Source organism: Cladophialophora immunda, assembly GCF_000835495.1.
Source record: "Cladophialophora immunda strain CBS 83496 unplaced genomic scaffold supercont1.7, whole genome shotgun sequence".
NCBI lineage: Eukaryota > Fungi > Ascomycota > Eurotiomycetes > Chaetothyriales > Herpotrichiellaceae > Cladophialophora > Cladophialophora immunda.
In genome coordinates, this window is record NW_015622547.1 from 1,076,893 (window position 1) to 1,101,927 (window position 25,035).

The 25,035-nt window shown below is 53.9% G+C and overlaps 4 protein-coding genes across 5 annotated transcripts; 3 read left to right on the forward strand and 1 right to left on the reverse strand.

Annotated features, from left to right (window-relative positions):
* The first annotated feature begins 2,684 nt into the window (after positions 1–2,684).
* On the forward strand, positions 2,685–4,896 carry PV07_11169 (uncharacterized protein). Its single transcript, XM_016398577.1, has one exon. The coding sequence runs from the start codon at positions 3,472–3,474 to the stop codon at positions 4,504–4,506; it is 1,035 nt and encodes a 344-aa protein (XP_016243139.1). The 5' UTR covers positions 2,685–3,471; the 3' UTR covers positions 4,507–4,896.
* Positions 4,897–5,287: 391 nt separating this feature from the next.
* PV07_11170 (uncharacterized protein) lies at positions 5,288–6,850 on the reverse strand (the record flags this gene model as incomplete). The annotated part of the gene is made up of 1 exon (XM_016398578.1): positions 5,288–6,850. The coding sequence occupies one exon, from the start codon at positions 6,848–6,850 to the stop codon at positions 6,020–6,022; it is 831 nt and encodes a 276-aa protein (XP_016243140.1). The 3' UTR covers positions 5,288–6,019.
* Positions 6,851–7,835: 985 nt separating this feature from the next.
* On the forward strand, positions 7,836–10,331 carry PV07_11171 (the record flags this gene model as incomplete). 2 transcript variants are annotated; one of them, XM_016398579.1, is made up of 6 exons in its annotated part: positions 7,836–7,903; positions 7,957–8,008; positions 8,058–8,296; positions 8,348–9,815; positions 9,862–10,067; positions 10,124–10,331. In XM_016398579.1, the coding sequence occupies 6 exons, from the start codon at positions 7,836–7,838 to the stop codon at positions 10,212–10,214; spliced, it is 2,124 nt and encodes a 707-aa protein (XP_016243141.1). The 2 variants fall into 2 exon arrangements, with proteins under 2 accessions (XP_016243141.1, XP_016243142.1); XM_016398580.1 differs by lacking the exons at positions 7,836–7,903; positions 7,957–8,008 and having other exon boundaries at positions 8,013–8,296; positions 10,124–10,214.
* A 2,636-nt stretch (positions 10,332–12,967) lies between these two features.
* Positions 12,968–13,348, forward strand: PV07_11172 (uncharacterized protein; the record flags this gene model as incomplete). The annotated part of the gene is made up of 1 exon (XM_016398581.1): positions 12,968–13,348. A coding segment is annotated over one exon (314 nt), but the record flags the coding sequence as incomplete, so codon positions are not given.
* Positions 13,349–25,035: the final 11,687 nt, after the last annotated feature.

A 25,035-nucleotide genomic window follows, 5' to 3' on the forward strand; every position in this document is an offset into this window, starting at 1 on the left:
AGCGCCTCCCAATGCTCGAGGGTTTCTCGTTGGGCAGCACGGGACCTGGATTGTCTTGGGATATGCCATTGCCGGCTGGGTGGGCGCAGGGACGTATTACTCGTCGAACCTGTCCTTCCAGTGGCGGTTTCCCATTGCCTTGTCCATCATACCGCCCCTTGCATTGGCGATATGCGCTCCCTGGATCCCCGAATCCCCTCGTTGGCGTAAGTCACATTTTTGGGCACAATTCGCCCTTGTTGCGGCCGCCCCCAAACCACTGACACGTTGACCAGTGCTCACGAGAGACCGACGCGAGGAGGCCTGGAACATCGTCAAGCGCCTGCACGGTGGCGCAGCCGAGGACGAAGGAGCCCTCCAGTACGCGCGCGAAGAATTCTACCAAATGACCGAACAGGTCCGAGTAGACGCCACGGCATGGAAACAAGGGGGATGGCGCGGCATGTTCACAAACAAGACCTACCGGAAGCGCTTCTGGATGGGTTTCTTCATCCAGTATGCCGCTCAGTCGACGGGTGCTCAGGTGATTTACGGTAAGCCCAATTCGTTGCAAAACAAGGCTACACAGTGTCAATCTCAGGGCATCCGCTGACTCTCTGTTGTTTTGTCAGTATACATTGTCTCCTTGTACCAGAATCTTGGACTCACCGGCGGAGTTCCCTTGATCATGGGAGCAGCCTATGTCACCGTCGCAACCATTTCCAACTTTACTGGGGCGCTGCTGCTGGACAAAGTAGGACGAAAACCACTTCTGCGTAAGTTCCAACTCCTATCTTTCCCTTCGGGATCCCGCTTCCCTTTTGTGCGACTCCGGGATGGAACCGCAGCTGAAAGGACGTTTGTCGCTTAAACATAGTTGCCGGGCTCACCGGATGTATGCTCTCGGTGTGCCTGGAAACCGCCATGATAGCCGAGTATGCTGGGACCACCAACAAGGCCGGCCTCTCGATGGGGGTGTTCTTCTCCTTCTGCTTCATCAGCTTCTACGGAGGCGGCATTGATGTGGTTGGCTATGTTTATTGCTGTAAGTGGGCTTTTTTGGTTTCTCCCGTTTTCTCCTCACCTTCCATGCATGAAATTCTCCTCCTTGCCGCCAGCAATAGAAACGTGGTGTAACGGGTTTGCCCTGAACGGAGAGGGGCCGTGAACGCTCCATGCCGGCATCCCAGCGCGCTGGTCCGGTGAAGCGGCCTCTAAGCATGTAAGACCCGTGTCCGGCTGGCGGGCGCATGCATCCTTTGTCATGTTTTTTTCTCCCTTGCCACGAGCCCATATCGGAATTCGCAGAAAAAAAGGTTGCATCCCCGGATTGCGCTGACATGCATATTTTCGGGTTTGCATCAACAGCCGAGATCTTCCCGACCACAATCCGATCTCAGGGCGTGGCCTGGTCGCTCGCCGGAACGTTTCTCTCGACGTTGGTGTACGTCGAGGCTGCGCCGACCGCCTTGGCAAACATCAAGTGGAAGTACTATATCGTCTTCATCTGCTTGACCTTTGTCAACATCTGGATCTTTTACTTTTGGTGTCCCGAGGTAAGAAAGAGCTCTATGTTTGGTGGTGGTGGGATATTTGGCTGACTCCTCTGACAAGACTCGCGGCAAGTCGCTGGAAGAGATCAACGCCTTGTTCGGCGATGAAGTGGTGGTACATTTTGCGGATGCGACCGAGAAACAGAGACACGAGTTAACCGCCAAGGTATTGGCTCAAGACGAGAAACACGAGTACGCCTCGGGGGGCGGGGAAGGCGTTGAGGGGGTGAGTACGATGACGGCGTTGAAAGTCTAAAATGGAACAAAGATGGGGGGGTGTGTGGTCCTTGTAGCACACGAATCTTTCAGATGGAAAAAGAGAGGGGAATTTCTACCGGTGATGATGGCATGAGAATTCCCAATTGCGAGGTATTGAATCCGGTAGCCCGGGGCGGCTTTGTTGTAGGCACACGTGCAATAATACATACCTACCGAGTCCGTTACAGAGTAGCACCCCCAGACAGACCGAGTATCACCAATGATCGGATGATGTGCGCAGCGGACAATCACACTTTTGGAATCTGGATCTGCCCGGGCTGGTGTGTGACCATGGGCATGGGTGTGTACTGTATCTTATCGGAATGTGGTCACGAGTGACGTAGCAAGCCATAGTCCGAAGCAACCAGCCAACAACGGACAGGGGCCCAGCCAGCGGAAGCCTGAGGAAGAGGAACCTTTCGCTGGATCAGGGATTCTGGCAAGGCCGTGGCTGGGGCGGTCGTCAGGGAGCACGGAATGATTGGCCGAGAGCCAGCAGTGCCTTGTGGCTTGCATTAGACTACGGATATTAATATCTTCGCTAAGAGCCGCTAGCAAGACACTAGCGCCCAAGCCTCGAACCTCCTCGGCCACTCACAGCGTCCGGACGCAGAGAGGCTCCGCTATCCCAGCATCGCCATTGGCCCAGACTCCGTAGCCACCCCGGTCTCCACTGCGCAGGTACCTTTGAATCCAATTTCCCGGCCGGGGGCCCGCTAAACCTGCTATAGCCCAGATTTGCCCTGCCTCTCCTGGTACGAGGCCACGGTACAAGGGGCTAAACTGAGACATTGCGCCATGCCAGGTCCCATGTCAATTAAACAGAAAATCTATCAGAAACCACCGCAAGTAGTCAAACGCCCCAATCTGCGAGCTTCTTCTTGCGAGGGGCAGCGAGGGCAATCGTGTCACCAACCACCGCGAGCGAACTAGTTTACCAGACGGCAACCTCCACCCCAGCCCAGCCAGCGTCACCCATCAGAAGAAGGTTGTCTCATGTAAAAAGAACTTACCGAGGACGCCATCTATCACCAACCTCTCCCTTTTTCCTCTTGAACTTCCCACTCCATCCGCTTCAGCCTGAGTCTCTCGCTCGAAACTTGCCTGCTCCTGCCACCCGCTCTCCACATCACGTCAACTCCTCTCCCTGGAACATACTCTCGCTCTTCAACCCAACTATCTGAGCTTGGAAAACCATCTATCCTTCTTTCTCCGTCGAACTTCCCCGGATTTTCATGGTGGAAAGCCCGCCGTCATTTTTCTTCTTGACTGAGAGTACACAACGCACAAATTTTTCGCTTCTGATGCTCTGACGAGATTGCGGGATCGACTCGACTCTTAATTTAGTAGCCTGTACAATTTGGCCCCGGGCTGCCCTCCCCTACGCCTCGTTTGATCCCATTATTGAACCGCCGTGCAGAGGCTGCGCCCAAGACGCCACCAACTCGATAGCACAGACCCTGGTGGATTCCCATTATTTCTCGACGACATTATTGTTATTCCTGTAGCCCAGAGAGACCGGTCAGCGCGCTGAATACCTGAAGCCCCCCTTTCAACGGCCAAAACGTCCTTAGCTCTTTTTTTCTTCTCACCTTTCTCTCAGCATCGGGTTCAACTGGTTGAACCCAGACGATTCCCTTGGATACCGAAACAACAAGAACACCGGCAAAGGGCGACAACCATGGCTTCTTCTGCAGCTCCAGACATGTCATCCATGCTGTTGAACCTTCCTCCCGAGGTCAGGAATCTCATCTATAAATTCGCCTTCGAACAGTCGAAACCACTGAGGCTGAGGTGTCCGTCCCAACGACGACTCCGCCCATCGCGACCCGCCAAAGACGACCCTCGTGGATTCTTGGATACCTGCCAGCTGATCCGCTCCGAGGCCATCACGTTGTTTTACAGTCTCAACGCGTTGGTATTCCGGTCGTCAGCAGATGCTCTGGCGTTCTTGGCCGACCCAGACATCCATCCTCTGATCAAGTCGTCATTGACGCACATAGCGGTCGATTTTGGCGACAGCACCGACGCCGATGCGATCCTCAAGGACCACATCACTCTCGTCGACACCTGTGTGGGCAGTCTGCCCCGTCTCAGGGCTCTGGAGACCCGCTTCTACGCCCGAACACTGGACGCTTGCTCATCTTCACATTTCCGTACCTTGGCGCTGGCCTTTGACGGTCTCGATGCCGACATGAATGCACCTCCTTCCCCTCGCTCACCGCGGTCACCTCGGTCCCCTCGGTCGCCTCGGTCGCCTCGTTGTTCCCCCCGAAGCTCCATCTCCAGCGGCAGCTCCTCACCCATCTCAACGCCGTCGAGCTTGTGCTCTTCTCCCTGCTGGGACTCAGAACCCGAACCCGAACCCGACATGTCAGCCATCCAAGCCGAAGTTCTGGAGCAATACTGTTTCACGCCTTCGGCGGCCATTGCGTTTGCCAACTCCAAGCTGAAGTTCTCCGTGGCAGCCTCGTCCGAGAACTATCCTGGCGTCAAGCATGACAAGCTCATCTGCTACAATCTCCGGATCGGGGCGGATGGGATCGCCAATGCCCTGGGCCCTGCCAAGGAAGCAGTCAAGCAGCGAATCAGCCGCGTAGGCATGTTACCCCGGCAGATTAGCGAGTTGTATGACACCGCTGCAGATGGCGGGTTCCACCAACGAGTGCGATCAACCATCGCCAACTGCGCGAGGATCGATGTTGGCGTTTCATGATGGAAGGACGCTGCAAGACACGCAAGATCCCTTCCCGCTCTTCCTTTTCATTGGTGGAAACCTTGATGATGCGGGTTGTCGCCCAGTCGTCACGGGAATTTGAGAGGCCAAGGTTTTTATCTTGCATTTTCCCGGGATTGGTGGTCATGGCCAAGAGTGCCTGACTCCTAATCCTTCTGCATTCCCTTGGTGAGGACGGCAAGTGGCGAGGTCAGAGAGGGGACGGTGGAAGAGGTCATTTGACGAATTGCGTGGAGATGTGTGTGCGTGCGGCTTTCCTTCTAATGCTTGTTCTTCCACATGCAGATACCCTTGTTCTATGCTCTTACAACCGCATGTAATTATCGCATTATGAGATGACGAAATGAGACATGATTATGAATTCTGAAACTTGGATTCCTGAGTTTTTGGTTTTGCGATCAGCAGGGATGTAGGTGTCTTCTCGCCAGGCAAACACGGAAAAGGAATTCCTCACCTCGTAAACTTGGTCGGACCAGATCGATGCTCTGGCCAATGGTACGGGCTCCCTCACCGCCACCGATCCGTTACCGAGTTTGCTCTGGTGGTCTGTGGCCGAAACGAGAGAAGCAAACACCCGCAGCCCTCGAATTTGAAAAGTCTGGTTCGTGTCACCCACGGGTACCCATACGAGACTGGGAAGACGTAAGCTGTGAAAAATTTGCGAAGAACAACCCCCTCCCTCCCCAAATGGGTGTGCCTGTTCTGACGTTGGCGGCTGCTCTCCCAACAACCACTGTGGCGGAAGTCCGCCCTCAGCTGCGCGTAGGCAAACAGCACAATGGCGGTGTCATGACAGATGCAGGGAGGGCCTCAGAGTAAGGACATAAATGACATAGACTGCCGTCTAATCTTTCAAGTCGTCCAGCCCTTCACCATCCGGTTCCTAACAAGATATCGGGCCCAGCAAGCAACACCACCAAACAGCGTCAGCCCCCCAGCACACCCGCGCCTCTTAAGCCGCAGAGTCAGCCTTAACCAGCCTACCTAAACTCACCATGTGCGAAACCATCCGAATCCACCATCACTGTCCAAACGCAGGCTGTAAAGGCGCCATGGTCACCAAGGACAATCTTTGCAAGCACGCAAAAAAGAACAAACCGTGCAAGGGTCACAGACACCGCACAGTGGCTGGACAAACCAAAGACTGTGCCTCCCATCGCCGGCAAAAGTACGAAGGGCAGAGCGGACGAGGCAACCCGTCTTGGTGGGATGAAGTTTGAGATCGGGAAAGCCAGCAACAGTCTTGTGGTCGGTGGAAGACTTGGATCTCGATATGGTGTGGTGATGAAGGGCTATGTTGCAGAGTTCGGCACCTGAAAGGCACAACGTTGCATTTCGACAACCGAACTGGAGTCAATGGATCAGGAAGACCGCTATGTGCTGAATGTTGTGAAGGACGGAAGGCTGTCCCCTCAGAAGACGTCGGCGGGCTCGAGCAAGGGTTAAGGAGCAGTGCTAGTTTGTAGCCAAGTAAAGTCCCAAGATAGAGCTTTCACCGGTTGAAGTGCAGAAATGGTCTGAGCCGTGCCCAGGCAGCCTCCACTTCCTCTGGAACATCAACGTGAACAATGAAGCCTTTTCCTTTCGGGCCATACCCATCCTTGTCGTCCCGTATCCGAGGAACTTCCCCCATCAGCAGGTCAAAGAAACGAGAGACATCCCAAAGACCGGAAGAATCGATATCTGATGTCGAGCCATTTTCTTCTGCGCTGAGATGTAACGTGCCCTTGTCGTCAAGAGAGACTATAGGGATGAAGGTCGGACAGGCAAGGAACTCAGGCGAAGGCTCGACGTCTTGGTAAGTTCGCTGAAAAGCAGCTAGCGTGCGCAGCGACATGGTAGGGTCCTGGACAACCATGCAAGATCTGGGTGTAGGGACAGAGTGTAGCTCGAGGACCCGGCGCGTCTCAATGGCATTGGCTCCGCAATTAGTAGAATTGGCTTCAATAATGCATTTCATCTGACCCGACTTGATTCGTTCCACGAGGTTGGGGTGATACTTGGTCAGAATCAGCTCATAGACGGCAGCCTCAGGCAGTCCATCGATCATGTCGGCCAGACGACAATATTTGCCATGGGCTCGAACGGCTTCGTAGAGGAAGCGAGTAGAATGTCCAATTCCGCCGCTGATGACTAGGACTTTGGTGAGGTCTGGGCGCGCCTCCAAAGCCGAGAAGACATTATCGGCGATGGGTAGGATTGCGTTGCCGCACAAGGCCACGACATCAACCTTGGGACATGTGTAGAGAGAAGAGACTTGTAAGCAGGCCAGATAGCGCGAGAGGGTGTTAATGTCCGCCACGTCCGACTGGGAGAGCGACATGCTATCAATATTCAATTCTCCTTTGTGGTGAGGACGAGAGGCTTCGGAAGCGGAAAAACATCTGGAAAAATGCACGGCACGTGACAGGCAGATGCCAAGGTCTTGGCACGGAGATCATATTTGAGCTCGATGCCGCCTTCAGCCTTCAACCTTCAGCCTCCAACCTTCAGCAACCTTCAACCTTCAACCTCCAACCTTCAGCAACCTTCAGCAACCTTCAACAACCTTCAACCTTCTACCTCCAAGCTTTTCCGTAGTCCTACGCAATACTAACTGGGAACTTCCGCCCCATCGCCATCTATGATGATGGATGTTCCGCCGGTCGGCTACAGGTTTGTCGCTCCATCGCAATCCATTGCCAGGGAAGCACAAATCGCGGCCGATGAGCACACAATGCAACTTCGTTTTGCACCACCACGATGCCCAGGTGAAAGCTAACGGATGCCGAAAGCCTGGGAAAGTTTCCTGGTACAACCGAAAGCTTCATGTCTGTGAAATACTTGCTCAAGGAGCTCTCAATTGGCATCAGTTCCGGGCCAGCTAATATTTCCAGCCTGAATGCTAACAAGGTTTCCGTATTGTTCTCCAATATATACCTCTGGAACGTGACAAGCTTTGAGAGCAATTGGTGTTATAGGGATATTTTCACACGGATTCTGTCTTAGTCCCCAGTCTAGTCGCAGCCCTACGTCTCACCACCACTGTCAACCAATGTCTCTACAACAAGATTAACGTGACTCTCTTCCAGCGACGTGCTTGATTGGACAATACGAGTGTTATCGGTACCCGCCGTATGCAACGTGGCTAACTGCTCGAGTAGATGCGGCAGGAGATTGCGGATGGTGGAGTAAATGGAATTGTTTGATGCAGTTATCAAGCAGCAACGTTCAACCTCGTCAGAGAACTATCATACTTAGCCCGAATCTCTTGCACCTGAGAGGGACGAGAGCGTACCACTGTTCTCCCACGAACACAAATCTTGGAAATGTTCACACTAAGAACTGTGGCAGCAGCAATAGCTGTTCTGCCGTTTGTTCTATCCATCACGCCAGAGTCAGTTCAAGTCAGAGGTACAATGCACTGGAATCCACTGACACTTATCCCAGACAGATGCTCGCTGCGCCGCAACGCAGCCCATTAGTCCCAAATCCCTCGGGAGTAAGTCGATCCTGAGGTTGGTATGACAAGGCTGATGCTTGTCCGACAGGAACTGGGTGTTTTTAGTGCAACTAGCTATTCATGGGAGACTCATGAGGCAGAGACGGTATGGCAGCTAATGAACCTGACCACTGGTGAAATCTCCCTGCTCTACAATGGGTCCGATATCTCAGAGATGGTCTGGGTCGGACCGACCGACACGAGCATTCTCTACATCAACCGCACCAACGAAGAAGACAATGGTGGCATTGGCCTTTATGCTGGTGACGTAAATGCCATTGATGAAGCGTGTGTCCCCCTTGGTGAGGAATCAGAACTACGTTCCATTGACACTGATAGGTACCTCATCACATCGCTCCCCGCTCCATATTCTGGACTGAAGGCGGTAGTCACCCCTTCTGGCGATGTAAACTTCCTCCTGAATTGTCTAGCGTGGCCAAATGGGACAGCTTATAACGAGGCGATGGCCGAAACGCCGTTGAGCACAGCGAGAATCTACACCAGCATCTACGTCCGCCATTGGGATACTTGGCTTACTGAAAGGAAATACGCCGTTTTCGCTGGCACGCTGGCTGGGGGAGACAAGTACTCCCTGCGTGGAAACTTGAAGAATCTTGTGACGGGCATTTCCAACGTGACCCGCGCGGAGAGTCCAGTTCAGCCTTTTGGTGATTCTAGCGACTATGATATCACCCCGGACGGATCCATGGTTGCTTTCTTGACAAAGAATATCGACCTGCCATTGTCAAACTACACATCCTCTCAGATCTATCTCGCTCCTCACAATGGCTCTTCGCCGGCTGTCCCGATCAATGCCTTCTCTGGGAAAACAACGCCCCCGAGTGCCAGGGGGGCATCAGCAAATCCGCTATTTTCTCCAGACGGTACCAAGATTGCATACTTCCAGATGGACGGGATCTCCTACGAGGCTGACAAGAACAAGATCTACGTCGCCAATGTCAATACCAGTAATTTCAACATCACCAACCTGGCAGAGAACTGGGATAGTACTCCCGACCAGCTCAGATGGTCTGCCGACGGCACTTCCCTTTTTGTGGTGGCGCCTGATCTGGGAAACGAACGTTTGTTCCAAATTCCCCGTACGGCTGGAGCGGGGTTTAAGCCTACAAATATCACAAATGCCGGGATTGTTGTGTCGTTCTATGTGTTGCCCAACGGCAATATCCTGCTGTCGGATTCCAAGATTTGGTCTTCGCGTGACTTTTACGTTATTGGTCCCAAGGGAAGTCTTGTCTCCAACCTCTTCCAGGCGAACCAAGTCGACCCAGAGCTCGCAGGCCTGGGGCCGAAGGATGTGTCTGAATTCTACACTATGGGTAGCTTCGCCCAAGTACAGAGCTGGATGATTTACCCTGAAGGGTTTGATCGGAAAAAGAAGTACCCGTTGGCATTCATTGTCCATGGTGGCCCACAAGGTGGTTACTATAACGCCTGGAGCACCGGGTGGAATGTCAAGGTGTGGGCGGATCAAGGTTACGTCGTCGTGGCACCGAACCCGACCGGAAGCACCGGTTGGGGGATGGCTTTTCAGAATGCCATTCAGGGGAACTGGGGCAGTTTTCCGTATCAGGATCTCGTTGCAGTGTGGGAGCACGTCAACAGCACATATGACTATATCGACACCGAGAACGGGATTGAAGCTGGGGGCTCGTTCGGCGGCTATATGACGAATTGGATCCAAGGTCATGACCTGGGCCGAAAATTCAAGGCTCTTGTCACACATGACGGTGTGACAGACACTGCAGCCTCATATTCGACTGACGAGCTGTGGTTTATTCAACATGATGTAGGTTCACCACCAACTCCCAAGATTGTGGCTAACTGCAAGATAGATGAATGGCACTCTTTGGGCCAACCGAAAGGATTATGATGAGTGGAATCCCATCAACCATATCGACAAGTGGGCTACGCCACACTTTGTGGTGCACAGTGAGCTAGATTACAGACTGCCGATTTCCGAAGGGATCATGCTCTTCAACTTGCTGCAGGAGAGAGGCGTCCCGAGCAAGTTTCTGACCTTCCCGGACGAAAACCATTGGTAAGGGCCCTCAATGCTGGAGAGCTTGCATGTCTGGCTGACAATTCGCATCTTAGGGTCCTCAAGCCCGAGAACAGCCTCGTTTGGTACCAAGAGATTTTTGCATGGATCAACCACTACTCAGGCATTAGCAAGTCGAGTTCGTGAGCGGCGTCACTGAACTGTTCGCTTGAGCGAACAACATCAGGATAGACAACTACAAGATCCTCTAGAATAGTTCTTGCAACTGGCAATGATCCAACATCAGCATAACGAAAGTGCATGCAACATCTGATCACTAAACGTTCAACGCCAGACACGGTGCCAGACAAGCCTTGGAATGGCGTCACTTATGGAATTTGTGGATCATGAGCGTCTGATCGACCTCTCGGCTGCTTGGATTCCTTCTCCCTTTTTTTCTCCTCTTCTCCCGCTCGTCCTCCTTGTTCCTCTTCTGAATGTCGGTCGCGAAGCCGGAATGAATAGAGGATGTATCTACACTGCGATACTTGTATCGCCCCACAACTCCCTTCCGCGGTGGGCTTTTGTGTCTCGTCTGACCCTGGCTGGCGTTGCATCCTCTCTGAAATGATCGATGGCCCGTTCCTCTTCTAGGAGCTTGGTGGCCCACCTGAGACTCGGCCTACTGCACGAATGATGAAATGCCAATGCTCAACTGCTCTCTTTGTCTGGGGCTGTGGATGCAAAGCTGCCCAGCTCCCAAGACAGATCAGCAACTCGACAAGCCCACGACACGAAAACTCTTCGTGATCATCTTATCTCGATTAGATGAGAATTATCTGATGAGATTATCAAAGTCCTCCGGTCTGGGGTCTACTGGGGGGATCATTGACTCCTTTTTTTCCCTCCCTCACGTTACAGCCGAATCAATCCACAGCGGATTCGTATGCTGCAACCAGAAAGCTCGAGCACCGAATCTGCTTTCCGACATCGCTGCCACCGTGGATTGTCCTCTCATTATGCCCCTCTGGTACAGCAGAGATGGCCCCACGAGTGGGCGTCTTGGTAAGTCGTTGGGAGCATTCCCATGTTGTCTACGGACCATGTCGACAGAATTTTCTATGCAGATCGTGCGTTGCATTCGGTGATGGCATTTCTTTGGCTTCGTTTGTTTGGTTGTGTGTGCTCTCAATAGATGGGTTTGATCGACACTCCCAAGCGGTCGTTCCTCTTTGGGGCTCTGTCGCCGGGTTGATTTTCCTTCTTGTTCACTTCTTCCGCCCATTGCCTGTTCTACCTGACTGTTTGTCGTTCTTGCTTTCTGCTCCTCCCGGCTTCCCTCTCGAGCGATGCCCCCAAGTGAAAGCCAAAAGCCCGGCAGTGGCATGCCATCCAACTACAGCACGTCAACGACGAGCAATGAATCTACAGTCGTTGACGAAGAGAAGAACGAGACGAATCAAGACGGCGTCAGAGGAGACTCGGACGAAGAAGGCTCGAGCCAGAAGATTCTGAATGCCGCTTGGGGAAGGTATGGGAGATGTTGGATGTGGATGGGGTATGTCTCATGAACGGGGATCTCACGGGCTTTGCCGCTGACGGATGGGCTATTACAGCATAGCTCTCATGTGGACTATTTTGTGAGCCGACCGGCGGGAAAGGACGGCTCGTGTTCGCTAACGCGCATTGCAGTGAGCTCGACTATACGACAATCTACAACTATCAAAACTACGCGGCCTCGGACTTTGGCGAGATTGCTCTCCTGGGGGCACTGATGACGGCCGGCACAATTGTCAGCGCGATCCTCAAGCCACCTCTGGCCAAGATATCCGACGTTATCGGACGGGCCGAGACGTATGTCGCCGTCATTGTTTGCTATGTCATATCCTACATCCTCTGTGCCTCTGCACACGGGTTTGGTCAGTACACGGGAGGTTACATCGTCTACAGCATTGGCCAGACCGGGATGCAAATCCTCAACCAGATCATCGTTGCAGACATTACGTCTTCCAGGTGGCGTGGGCTCGCAAACGGCCTCGTCAGCCTGCCCTTTATGATGATTCCGTGGTGCTCGGCGTTCATCGTCGACAGCGCGCTCGCCCACATCGGCTGGCGCTGGGGGATAGGCATGTTTGCGATCATCATGCCGGTATGCTCTCTCAGCGTCATCGGCCCCCTGATCCGGTTTCAACGCCGACTGGAGCGAGCTGGTGGAAAGGTGCGGAGGAAAACTTCCGTCATTGGCTTCGCGGCCCAGATCGACTTGGGCGGGATGCTGCTGCTCTGCGGCGGTTGTGGCATGCTTCTGCTGCCGATAGCGCTTGCCGGGAACGCGAAGGGTAGCTGGCGTGCACCGTGGGTTCCGACCCTGATTGCGACAGGAGTGGTGTGCCTGGCTGTACTGATATACTACGAGTCTCGCATCGCGACGAAGCCTGTCATGCCGCCACGACTGTTCAAGAACATCTCCCTGACTCTCGCCTTCCTGATCGGGCTGCTGGATGCCTTTGCCTACAGCGTCACGCACACGTACCTGTACGCGTGGGCGACGGTGGTCCATGACCTTGCGCCCCGCAATGCCACGTTCCTAACGTACACGGCAGGGTGCGTGCAGGTCCTGACGGGGCTGGGTACGGGGTTCCTCATGTACCGGTCGAGGCGGTACAAGTGGCTATTGCTGATCGGGATCGTCATTCGACTGATCGGGTACGGATTCATGATGCGCCTCCGCGGCGCCAACAACTCGATGGCCGAAATCATCGTCATGCAAGTCATCCAGGGAGCCGGGAGTGGAGCCGTGGGCACGGTGGTTATCGTCGTCGCGCAGATCGTGGTCCCGAGGACGGAGCTGGCGCACTCCACGGCGCTGGAACTCTTGTGCATCTACCTGGGCAACAGCGCCGGCTCGGCCATCGCCGGCACCATCTATACCAGCCTCTTCAAGGAGCGACTGCGCCTCTGGATGGGCCCAGAGACGTCCCAGGCAGCGATCGACAGTGTCTACGACTCCATCACTGCTGTGGTACCCCAGTCAGGGACAGGCGAACGGAACGCCGTCAACCATGCATATTCCGATATCCTAAGGTTCATGACCATCGCGGCGTTGGTCGCGTCTGCGATTCCAATGGTGATGGTGTGGTTCCTGCCCAATCTGGAACTCAACGACAAACATAACCTGGCAGGTAGTTTGGTAGAGTCCGAGGAACCAGAAGGTCAGCCCGATCGGGCTGGCGAGACTCGGCTGCAAAGGTGGAGGCGAAGAATACGTTGGTGACATCTCTGGAAGATACAGGACGGTGTGAGGAGGTTCAGAACTCCTCTGACAGTGGATGTCTCTCCCATAGACGAATCTGCCGAGGCTGTGTCATGATTCCCGTCCACGGTCGACATTATCCTCCAGCAGGCTCGGGTATACCTTGAGGTGCTAAAAAGGAGTGGGTTTTTTGCAGATTTATTTCCAAGTTCGATATAATCCGAGTAATCCTGGCCTGTTGGCTTATGGTTATAACTACTGTCTTGTCTCGAGCGATACTGAGGCTGTTATTTTCGAATCCGAATCTCGACCCAAATCTGGTACTGGTCAAGAAATTGGACCAGCTCCGAGAGTAATGGGATCCAAAACCTGTAATTCAGTCGTTCTGGACTTGAGGCCTTGCGAGTAGCTGTACATTTATTTCCAAACAGGGTAATGTCCTTAGACAGGGAACTTTCCATGCTGCCGATGTACCCCATCGTCTAGACCATGACCCTGCAGCTTACGGTTACTTGCCCCATCTAAACGCCTTCTCCATTCGGCCATTTACCCACCATCTGCCACAGCGGTTACGTGAAAGTATCCTACCGCAATCACCGTCACTGTTTATTCATCCGATGCCATACTCAGAACCAATTACGGTTCTTCAGACCCATGGGGGATGCTATGAGAAGTATTGGTCGGTCTCAGAATTTCAGTTTATAACATCTTCGTCTGGATTAATACCTCAAATCAACCTTGTAGAGAGCAAATTAACAGCGGCATTCTCAATATGAAGGCCATAGTTATGCAAGGAGGCTCAAAGGCCGCGCTGGTGGAAGATCGCCCTATGCCCAACTTACGCCCGGGATATCTTCTCGTCAAGGTAGCTGCGGTGGCACTTAATCCGACCGACTGGAAACACATTGATTGGCACAACAGACCAAATCTTCTGTGTGGCTGCGACTACGCGGGGACGGTGGCGGCCGTGGGATCAAAGTGCTCAACGTCGTGGGCAGAAGGTGATCGAGTTTGCGGGATGGCTCACGGGGGCAACAAATCCCAGCCCGAGGACGGCGCTTTCGCCGAGTACATCGTGGCAAAGGCAGATGTGCAATTGAGGATACCCACGCACATGTCCTTTGCTGAAGCCGCTACCCTAGGAGTGGGCATTCTTACGGTGGGCCAGGGTTTATATCAGGCGATGGGGCTTGAGTTGCCAGTGGACGACAAAGGGGAGGATATCAACAAAACAACAACGGGACAATACGTGCTTGTCTACGGTGGTTCAACAGGTTTGTGACAGAACTCTGAATGCAGTGATTCCCAGATACTGACCATTCCGCAGCCTCAGGAGCATTGGGCATCCAGTCACTACTGGCGTGCGTGTCCAGCCACCATCTCCCTGTACTTCCCTGCTCGCCATGCTGAATCTTGGTATAGGTCAGGATACCTCCCCATCACCACTTGCTCCCCCCACAACTTCCAGTACGTCTCTTCGCTCGGTGCCGTGGCCGCCTTCGACTACCGCCGTCCCGACTGCGCACAGGCAATCAAGTCATATACCGCCGGAAACCTGCGCTATGCGTGGGACTGCATATCCACTCAAAGTAGCGCCCAAATCTGTGCCGATGCCCTCGCCCTCGCTGGTGAAGGCGACCTGAGATACGGATGTCTGCTCCCCGTCGACTTCCCCCGCACGGACGTCCTGGTCACACACACCCTGGCGTACACCGCCATCGGCGAACCCTTTGACCAAGGCTGGGCGAAGTTGGCGGCGGGGGACACGAAAGATTTCGAGTTTGCGCGGAAGTGGGTCACCGTCGCCCAAGGACTGCTGGAGCGAGGATTGCTCAAACCGCATGAGCCCAAAATACAGCCAGGTGGCCTGGAGGGCGTTGTGGAAGGCCTCGATATCTTGAGAAAGGATTCGGTGAGTGGGCAGAAGCTGGTCTATGAATTGTGAGGAATCATAGATTTCAGCCGTCGATGCTTGAATTTATACGGATTGACTATAAATAAATCTCAACGCCTTCAAAATACTCTCTGGAGCACACAAGTTTAATACATGGGTGGGAAACTTCGGAATTGAGACATGGCTGATTTTTGTACATCAGCGTCCTTGAAGAATTCAGCAAGGTCTACCAAGTGAATTTTACAAATTACGGAATGAAGGAGTTGCTTTCAATGGATGATACGAGTGTTAATCGCTGAATATCTGAGCACATCGTGGCCTCTCCACAAAGAGAGCATTCGTCTATTCAAGGCCACTATGCCGACCAGGCTCCATCGACAATCTAAGGCAGCAATGAGCGCGGGAAAAAGAAAACGAGTACAGCTTGCTCCACTCACAACATCAGAGCCAGTCAAGTAGCTGCTTGCTGCGCTCGCCATCCAGACCTACGTTGACAGTGGAAGTTAGGGGTGCAAGTTCTGGCGAGAAATTGCTTCGAACTTACGAGAGTACCGTGCAACTCGCTCGGATCCGCAAAGCGACCTGATGAGAAGTCAGCGAAGGCAAGGGTTGAGGAATGGTATTTTCAGCACGTACCAAGCGGAATTTGCTTGAGCCACTGTTCTTTGAGGTCCGGCACTGGCTTCACGGACACCTGGTTGGCAAACTGTTTCCGAGACAGGGGAGTGTCCAGGTACCCTGGACTCAGGGAGTTCACGCGGATGCCACGGCCTCCCCACTCGATCGCCAACGAAGCCGCCAACAGCTTGACGCCGGCCTTCGACGCGTTGTATGAAGCCTGTGCCTGAGGTCTCGGAGCACGGGTGCCAGCGCCACTGGCGATGAAGATCAAGGATCCGGGGATGTTTCGGTCCAACATATGCTTTCCCACCTCGCGACCAAACAGATAAGTACCGTTGAGGTTGACGTCGAGCACTTTGCTCCACGTGGCAAGGTCAGTCGCCTCCGCCTCGCGGTGTATGGTCGTTCCGGCACATGTGACCAGAACGTCGATTTGTCCAAAGTCCTGCACCACCCGGTCGACAGTCGTCTTCACGTCGTCCTCGTCTGTGACATTGCAGGCGTAGCCACGCATTTTTCCAGCTTCAATACCTGTCTCCTGAAGCACTCGGGCCGAGATCTCCTTTAAAGTCGTTTGACAGGAGGCCAGATCTAGATCCACGCAGGCGCTAAAAGAGGCATTATTCAGGCTTCGGGTCCTGTCGTTGGTGTAGTCGAAGACCTTACCAGTTGGCTCCGGACAGAGCAAATCCTGTGATGCATTCTTTGCCCAGACCACCTGCTCCTCTGGAGCATACAAAAGTCATTAGCGACTGAGACAATGCGCTCAGATTGTGCTCTGCACGCACCCTGTGACTGATTTGCATGAGCTGACTTCCATTTGCAGGAGACGGAGTTCTTCACAGCTTACCCAGACAGTTCTTTCCTTCTAGCGTGAAGACCGACAGCGTCCTTGGAGCTCGAGGAGTCGGATCCATATTGCCACGAGTGAACTTGTCTGTGAGAGACTCCGTGTCTCTTCTTCGACCGGCGAGGCTGTCAATTCTCGTGCAGAAGACAGCGGTTGTATCCCATGTATGTAACCGAAGCGTCAGCAGAGAAATACAACGATGATTCGAAATGCAGTGACTAAGATATCTGGAAGTTGAGCGGTCGACAACGTGCAAAGGTAAGTTCAGTTTGGACGGAGTTAGTTCCAGTCTTCGCCCAGGAGCCCATTCTGTCAAGGGTGTAGTTGGCTTCGGATCCACTGCAGAAGAGACGGTCGTCATCAAGAGACAGAAGCGAGGCTCTTAGACTGCCGTTTTAGGCTGGGATCCACTCCAGGGAGACCACTAACTCTTAATTGGCTGTGGCTATCACCCCCCGAAAAGGAAATATGTCTTCCACTTAATCTAATATACTTGTAACTTCATCAGAGACAAGACCCGAAGACGAGGCGAGCCAGCGGAATTTTGACTAGAGAAGTCGATGGGTTCCCATTCCTTTTTCCCTTTCTAGGATCCTTGGGCTCCCCCCTACTTTTCCGTCGAAGGCCAGATGGCTGTAGGCTAGCTACCTAGATTCGGGAAACAATGTACGACAAAGTCCAACAATGCCGTTGACCCATTGCGGACTTGTTACCTTTTGAGGTAATCAAGCAGCAATTGCGGTAAATCTGTGCCTCAAGAACAAAGGTTGGGCCAAGTCGGGCGTTTTCGTCTTCTGTAGATCGGGCAGTCTTCGACAACCACGCAAAGTAACAGCACTGATATGCCCTAAAGAGCACGAGCGCGTATCGAGACGCCAACTGATCACTAAAGCTGGCAAGTCGATTTGACACTATTTACTCACCCTCTCTGCCACGAAATTGAAAGAGATCAAACCAGCTCGGCTCGCTGTCAGAGTCGTGTTCTGCTCAGCTTCCTTGTCTCTTGTCTCTCATCTTCACTGCGTGGCTACACTCCACAATGGCACCTGATCTTGCTCGGCTGTCGGAATGGCGGACACAGGGCTATGCAGACAACGGGGTTCCTAGAGACCCGGCCTACATCATACCGGATATTGTCTACGACTCTCCCATGACTCGGAAGATTCGGGTCATCAACATCGGCGCAGGCGTGTCAGGGATCCAGAATGCGTACCTGTTCCAGAAATATGCCAGCAACATCGATTTCAAAATCTATGATAAGAACCACGACATTGGAGGAACGTGGTTGGAAAACCGTTATCCAGGTCAGTCGGGAGATGGAGCAGCAGAGGCTGGTCGCATACTGAATCATCTTTCCCTAGGATGTGCGAATGATGTGCCTAGTCACGCGTATGCCTTTTCGTTTGCCTTGAATGTAAGTAGGACGACCCATCTGTTCATGAGAAACTGTACTCGGACACGGTCGCTAACTTGCCGTCCACTTTTGCAGCCTGATTGGCCTCGCTGGTTCTCTCACTCCCCCGACATCTGGAATTATCTAGACAAGGTCTGTGAAGTGTTTCGCCTGCGCAAATACATGACATTCAATACCAGGATTGTGGGGTGTTACTGGCAGCACGAACAGGGGGAGTGGCTGGTGAAGATGGAGCAAACCAGGCACGACGGCTCGGTGGTTGAGATCGAGGACCGCTGCAATCTGCTGTTAAACGGCACAGGCATACTGAATAAATGGACATGGCCGGATATTCCAGGTCTAAAGAGCTTCAAAGGCAAGGTAGGTCGACTCCGGGATTCTCTCCTCACCTATTGGAACCGAGAATCTCAGAAGTGGCATATCTAACGCATTCCTTTGGCCAACTCTGCAGGTCATTCACACGGCCAACTGGCCAAAAGACTACCAAAGCGAGCAATGGGCACAGGAACGCGTTGCCATCATTGGCTCAGGTGCATCCGCGATCCAGGTGCTGCCCTCCATGCAACCCAAGGTAAAACAAATTGATACGTTCATCCGATCAGGTACGCATACTTTTGTACCGTATTCCGCACGGTCCACTCCCCAAATCCGATCTTTGAGCTGGCAATTGACCCCCTGGAACATGACAGGGACGTGGTTTGTGGACTTGGCTGGGAACAAGCAGAACAATCGCGAGTACACAAATGAAGAAAAGGGGGAATTCCATGGGAGCGCAGAGCACCTGGTTTCTCACGCCAAAAAAATCGAGAACCAGCTCAACAGCGCCTGGGGGATGTTCTTCAAGAACTCGAAGACGCAGCTCGAAAAACAAGAGGTTGTGAGAGCAGAGATGGCCGAGGCGATCACGGACAAGAGGATTCTGGATGGCTTTCTGCCTTCCTGGCCCATAGGCTGCCGTCGTGCTACTCCTGGTGACCCCTATATGAGGTGAGTGTCACCGTCCCATCCCATTGTTGTACCGTCGGAGCGGGTCGGGGTCTGGTCGTGAGGCTATAAGAACGTTTCGCCTACTCATTCGTGGTGACTTTCTAATTCGTGGTCTCTTTCCAGGGCTCTGTGCAAGGACAACGTTTCTGTGCATTTCACAGAAGCCGCTCGGATCACTGACACTGGCGTCGTGGGCGGCGATGGTATCGAGAGGGAGTGCGACACGATCATCTGTGCAACGGGCTTCGACGTATCTCACCGCCCGCAGTTCCCGATTGTCGGTCTGAATGGAGTTGACCTGAGGGACAAATGGGCAAAGGTGCCGGAATCATACCTCGGAATCGGGATTCCAGATTTCCCGAACTACATGATGTTCATCGGCCCAACATGGCCAGTCGAAAATGTAAGTCGAGGATGTTTCCCTTTCAGTCCCCGTCAGCATCTTAGCAATTGGATCACAATTTCCATATCAGCTAACCAACATTAACGATCAGGGATCCGTCCTTGGCCCACTGCTGCTCGTGGGCGAGTATGCCCTGCAAGTCGCTCGAAAACTCCAAACCGAGTATATCCGCTCGCTGACACCCAAACAATCTGTGACGGATGCGTTCAATGCCCATGCCCAAGAATGGGTCCGCCATACGGTCTGGACCGAAGACTGTCATTCCTGGTACAAGAACCACGAGACCGGGCGTGTCAACGCCATTTGGCCGGGCTCATCGCTCCATTACATGGCGGTGATCCGCACGCCGCGCTACGAAGACTACGACATCACCTATCTGGGACCGGGCGAGCAGAACATGTGGGCGCATCTGGGCATGGGCGCCAATGATCAGGTGGTCGAGGGCAGGGACTGGAGTCCCTACCTGCGCACGGACGCTTTGGACCCGGACTGGATCAGAGCGATGGACATCGCGCCGCCTAAGTCGGACGTGCAGTCTCCAGGACGGCACGAGGCGCAACAGAATGGTGGTGATCATGCCACGGCGAATGGGAGGACGAATGGGTTGGCCAATGGCCATATTTGAATAGACCTGAGAGGCATCCACCTTGCTAGAGACTAATTGATTGAAGACATGGAACGTATTTGCCTTGTCAAATTTCCCATTTTTGCCTATTCTCGTCAGGTTATCCACCACGCTCTCCGCCCTCACCATACTGTTGGTCTTCCTTTAGGACCAGGGCACCCTCTTCAGGGCATCCCGAGCATGACTCGGATCGTCACCGAAACCGCCACAGATACTTGCCTTAAATGCCGCTGTATACGGTTAGCTAGAAATCCAATTCTAGAACACCTCAGGAGCCAAGCATGCACGAGAATCTTTTGATTGCAATCGTTTACTTCTCCCGAGTGTGGCCGCTCGAATGGGCTCCTGGGGCTGGATCGATGCCAGCTGGGACCAATACCATATTGCCCCAGAGCTAGAGACACCACAATCCAGGCTCTTGCGTTAAATTCCGAGAAGTCTACGACCTAGGTTCCCTTGGAAGCGACGTTCAAAGCCTGATCGGGCAGGCTGCGAATTTGACCCACAAGAGACCGCATCTCGCATACAGGGGTCTTCAGCCGATTTCCCTTTTGGGGCATTTAACCACCAACGCTCGGCACGTCCAAGGGGCGTTTTGGACTCCGCTCTGTCCCAGGTTTCGCTTCGATAATTAGCGGCAACCCTGGTCTCGGCCTTTCGTGGGGCCCCGCTTTCTTCGCACCAAGAAAAAAGTGTAGCGGAGATGGCAGAGGAAGCCAGCTCTCTGCCTCCTAGCCTTTCAACTTACTATATAGTTGAGGGTATATGTTGGGGACGGGGGGGGGCCATGAAGTCGAGACCATTCCTCGACTGCTACATATGATACCGGCCTGGTCTACGAGCCCTCGGCAAGAACGACACCTCGAATCCAGCATTTATAGTGCTGTGCAATCCAGGCCAACCCTCGGGTTGTCGCTCCATCCTCTCTGGGCTTCTCTGATAATTCCAAAGATCTTGACGACCTGAACGTCCCACGCACCATGGCGGACCCTGCCATCCCCCAGTCAACGATGGCGGACGAGAAAACCGCACAAGCGCAGAGCAATACCGAACACGTCGACCTTGAGCAGATCGAGGAAAATTCCTCGGCCCTGGACGTGGCGATGCTTCGCGCAAATGAGGACGAACATGCTTTGACCTTTGGACAAGCCATCAAGCGATATCCCCTGGCCACCATGTGGGCTGCCCTGATGTCCTTCACTATCGTTGTATGTCTAGTACCCTTGTATTTCTTTTCCCCCTCCCCTCGGTATATTCCGCTTGCGTTGTTGTATATTGTCAAAATCCACGAGTTTGTTTAAGTCGTTTCCCTACTGGTCTTCTTCGGTTTGCTATCCCAATGCTGACCCAAGGTTTTCTTGTTTGCAGATGGAAGGCTACGACACCATTCTTATCATCAGCTACACGTCGTACCCGCCATTCGTGGAGCGATTTGGCACCTATTACCCCGAGCTCGACGCCAAAGTGATCCCTGCCGACTGGCAATCGGCCCTGTCTGTGGCTGGTTTCGTGGGGTCCGTCTTCGGGTTGCTCATGAATGGATATCTGACGGAGAGATTTGGCTACCGCAAGGTCATGCTTTTCTTCTTAGTGGCCTTGACCGGGACCATCTTCCTCCCGTTCTTTGCGCCCAATCTGCCTGCCCTGGCAGCCGGGATGGTGCTCTGTGGCATCCCATGGGGAATCTTCGCCATGCAGGGCCCCGCGTATGCGTCCGAAGTGGTGCCACTCGCGCTCCGAGGCGTCATGACCTCGGCGGTCAATCTGTGCTGGGTGCTCGGCCAGCTCGTGGCGGCCGGGGTGTTGCAGGCGCTCGTGAACGACACGACCAACCGCGGCTGGCGGCTGCCGTTCGGCCTGATGTGGATCTGGATCCCGCCCTTGATCGTCGTCGGCATCCTGGCGCCCGAGTCGCCCTGGTGGCTGGTGCGTCAGGGCCGCCTGGCCGAGGCGGAACAGGCCCTCCAGCGTCTCCAGGGCAACGATACGGCGGAACAGGTGCTGCTCAAACTCGCCATGATCGTCCACACCAACAAGCTGGAGCAGGCCATGAAGACTGATACCAGCATCTGGCACTGTTTCCGGGGCACGAACCTGCGCCGGACGGAGATCGTCTGCCTCATCGTGGCCGGCCAGGCGCTATCTGGCCAGGCGTTCGGCGTCACCAACGTCTACTTCTTCGTCCAAGCCGGCCTGGGCGCGTCCGGGGCGTACAAGCTCAGCTTCGGAGGCACCGCCGTCTCGGTCACCTTCACCGTCCTCGCCTGGATTCTGATGCACCGGGTCGGCCGACGGACCATCATTCTGTGCTCCCTCACTACCATGTGCGCGATCTACATCGTCATCGGGGCCCTGGATTTCCACGTCGCCGGGAACCACGACCTGGTGTGGGCGCAGGGCGGGCTCCTGGTGGTGTGGCTCGCCCTGTTCCAGCTCAGCCTGGGCCCGCTGGCCTTCACCATCGCCGCCGAGGTGTCGGCCACCCGCCTCCGGTCCGTCACGCTGTCCATGGCCCGCAACTTCTGGAACGTGTGGTTCATCACCACCATGGTCGTCGAGCCCTACTTGATCAATCCCACCAAGGCGAACCTGCGGGGCAAGACCGCCCTGGTCTGGCTGGGCACGTCGGTGTTGCTCCTGATCTGGGCCGTGTTCCGCCTGCCCGAGACCAAAGACCGGACTTTTGAGGAGGTCGACGTCCTGTTCGAGAAACGCATTCCGGCCTGGCGATTCAAGTCAACCCGCATCGACCTCCTCGAAGAAACTCGGGTCATCACTCAAGAGGCTGAGCGACACGGTCCCGAGAACAAATCCGGTCAGTGAGATTTTTGACTAAGAGTGGCAGGTGGTAAATGCTGGAGAGGGAACACAGTTACGGTGGGAGATTCGAAGTCAATAGCTACTGCAAATTGCGATTTTGCGTTCAATTCCGAGCAGTCTACTCCGTCGACAAGGGTTGAAAACTGCCACTTTGGCACATCTCAGACTACATAGTTGCTCATATGTGTATTTATACTCGCGTGCGACCAAGTGCCGGATTGAAGAACTTGCCCTTACCAAGATATCCTCAGATCTAAAGAAGTAGAGAAGCAGAACGCTTCGGAAAGTTGCGTTCACCAGCGAAACTATTAGACTGATCTGCTGTTGACACAGAAAGAATTGCTCAGTATCAAGAATGGGCATAATTGATTGGTAATACTATCGTCCCCGAGCAGCGAGCCACCGCTGTTTAAGCACGGCCTCAAGGATAGTTATCGTACCGCATTCCCGACTGGATACCCACACGACCAGTCTATGGCTAGACTCGCTGGTGGTTGGACTTCCTCTTTGAGAAATTTGCCCCCTGCTCTGTTTCTCGGCGTTTGCGACTGAAGTGGTTCATGTGCTTGGGTTCCACCGCGGGAATGAAATCCAAGATGGAACCCCAGTGCCACATTCTGTGTAGTAAGACACCGACTGATTCGGAATGGTTTGTTCTGACTTGAATCCTCAAATATCCCTGTTTGAAACCTTGTCCAGGGAGGCTTGGGGCGCCTTCTCCGCGGATTCTATCCAAGGCTTGAAACCCTTGGAGACGGTTGTCTTGGATCTCTGGAATAATCAGTCGGGAATCCTCACCTATCTTGTTCAACCCCCCTTCCCAGTACCGGACTTTGGTGTGCAGGGAAAATGGCACCCGAGGATGACTTGATAGTAGAGGCCAACGGCAGAGCCAAAGTTCCACACATCTGCGTCGTTGGTTCCATCAACGTCGACTTCGTCACATATACATCCCGCGTTCCTGGTCCCGGAGAGACGTTGACTGCGAGAGCCTTTTCGACCTGGGCGGGAGGAAAGGGACTGAATCAGGCGGTTGCGTGCGCTCGCGCGTCCTTCACTTCCCCCGGTCAAGCAGACATGTTGATTAATCTGATTGGTGCCGTTGGGAGTGAGGATCACTTCCACGACACGCTCGTCAAGCCCATATGTGATGGCTGTCGAGTGAGCACTGTGCACGTCAATCGAGCGTGCAGCGGCCGGACCGGATCAGCAAGTATCATCGTCGACGAAAGCTCCGCTGGGGAGAACCGGATCCTTGTTGTGCCTGGCGTTAACCACTCGGGAATGAGCGACGCGACCCAAATTTTTGATGTTATCGCGCGGCAAAAAGTCGAGTGTGATGTTGTATTGATGCAGGGCGAAATTCCGAGATCGACGGTCCTGGAGCTTTTGTGTCTTTTCAACGATCCCAGCCGCAGACAACATGTCATATTCAACCCGGCTCCCGTGTTCCCGGATGGTATACCGCCGAGATCGCTCAGAGGCACCGCCGTGCTGGTGATGAATGAAACCGAGGCCGGGCAGATAGCCGGCTTCATGTCGACTGCTCCAAGGAATGGTTCGTCGCCACCTCTGGACGAACAAGAATTTGCCGCGCAGCTCCACAAGCTTTTGGAGGTCAAAATCGTCCTTATCACCCTGGGGGCACAAGGTGTATTCTTTTCGACCTGCTCTGGTTTGCTGGGCCGGTGTCCGGCTCGACCAGTGAGGCAAGTTGTCGACACAACTGCAGCTGGAGACACCTTCGTCGGCTACTTTGCTTGCCGATTCGCCAAGTTCATGGCCACCGGAGCAACGCTTGAAAGCTTCGACACCATTATCGAATCCGTCGTCCAGGAAGCAACTGTGGCGGCAGGACGTTGCGTAGAGTGCGCTGGGGCAAGCCAGAGCATTCCGTTCGCATATGAGATCGCAGACCATGCGGTTTGGACCCCGGAGAGTGACGGGCGCGTGCTGCTCGTTCATAACAGGAAGTAGGCTGTGGGAGACACCGGTCAAGTATAGCATCGAGAGACTTCCCACAATTTTCGAACCTCGTCTACCTCATGTTCTAGCATGATCCCCGCAACGGCAGTGCACCTCTCCAAACATAAGAGGAGTGCGGCCTGCTGGGCCTTGTGTGTCAATCTCCTGGCTACGAGCAGCAGACCTGCAACAACTA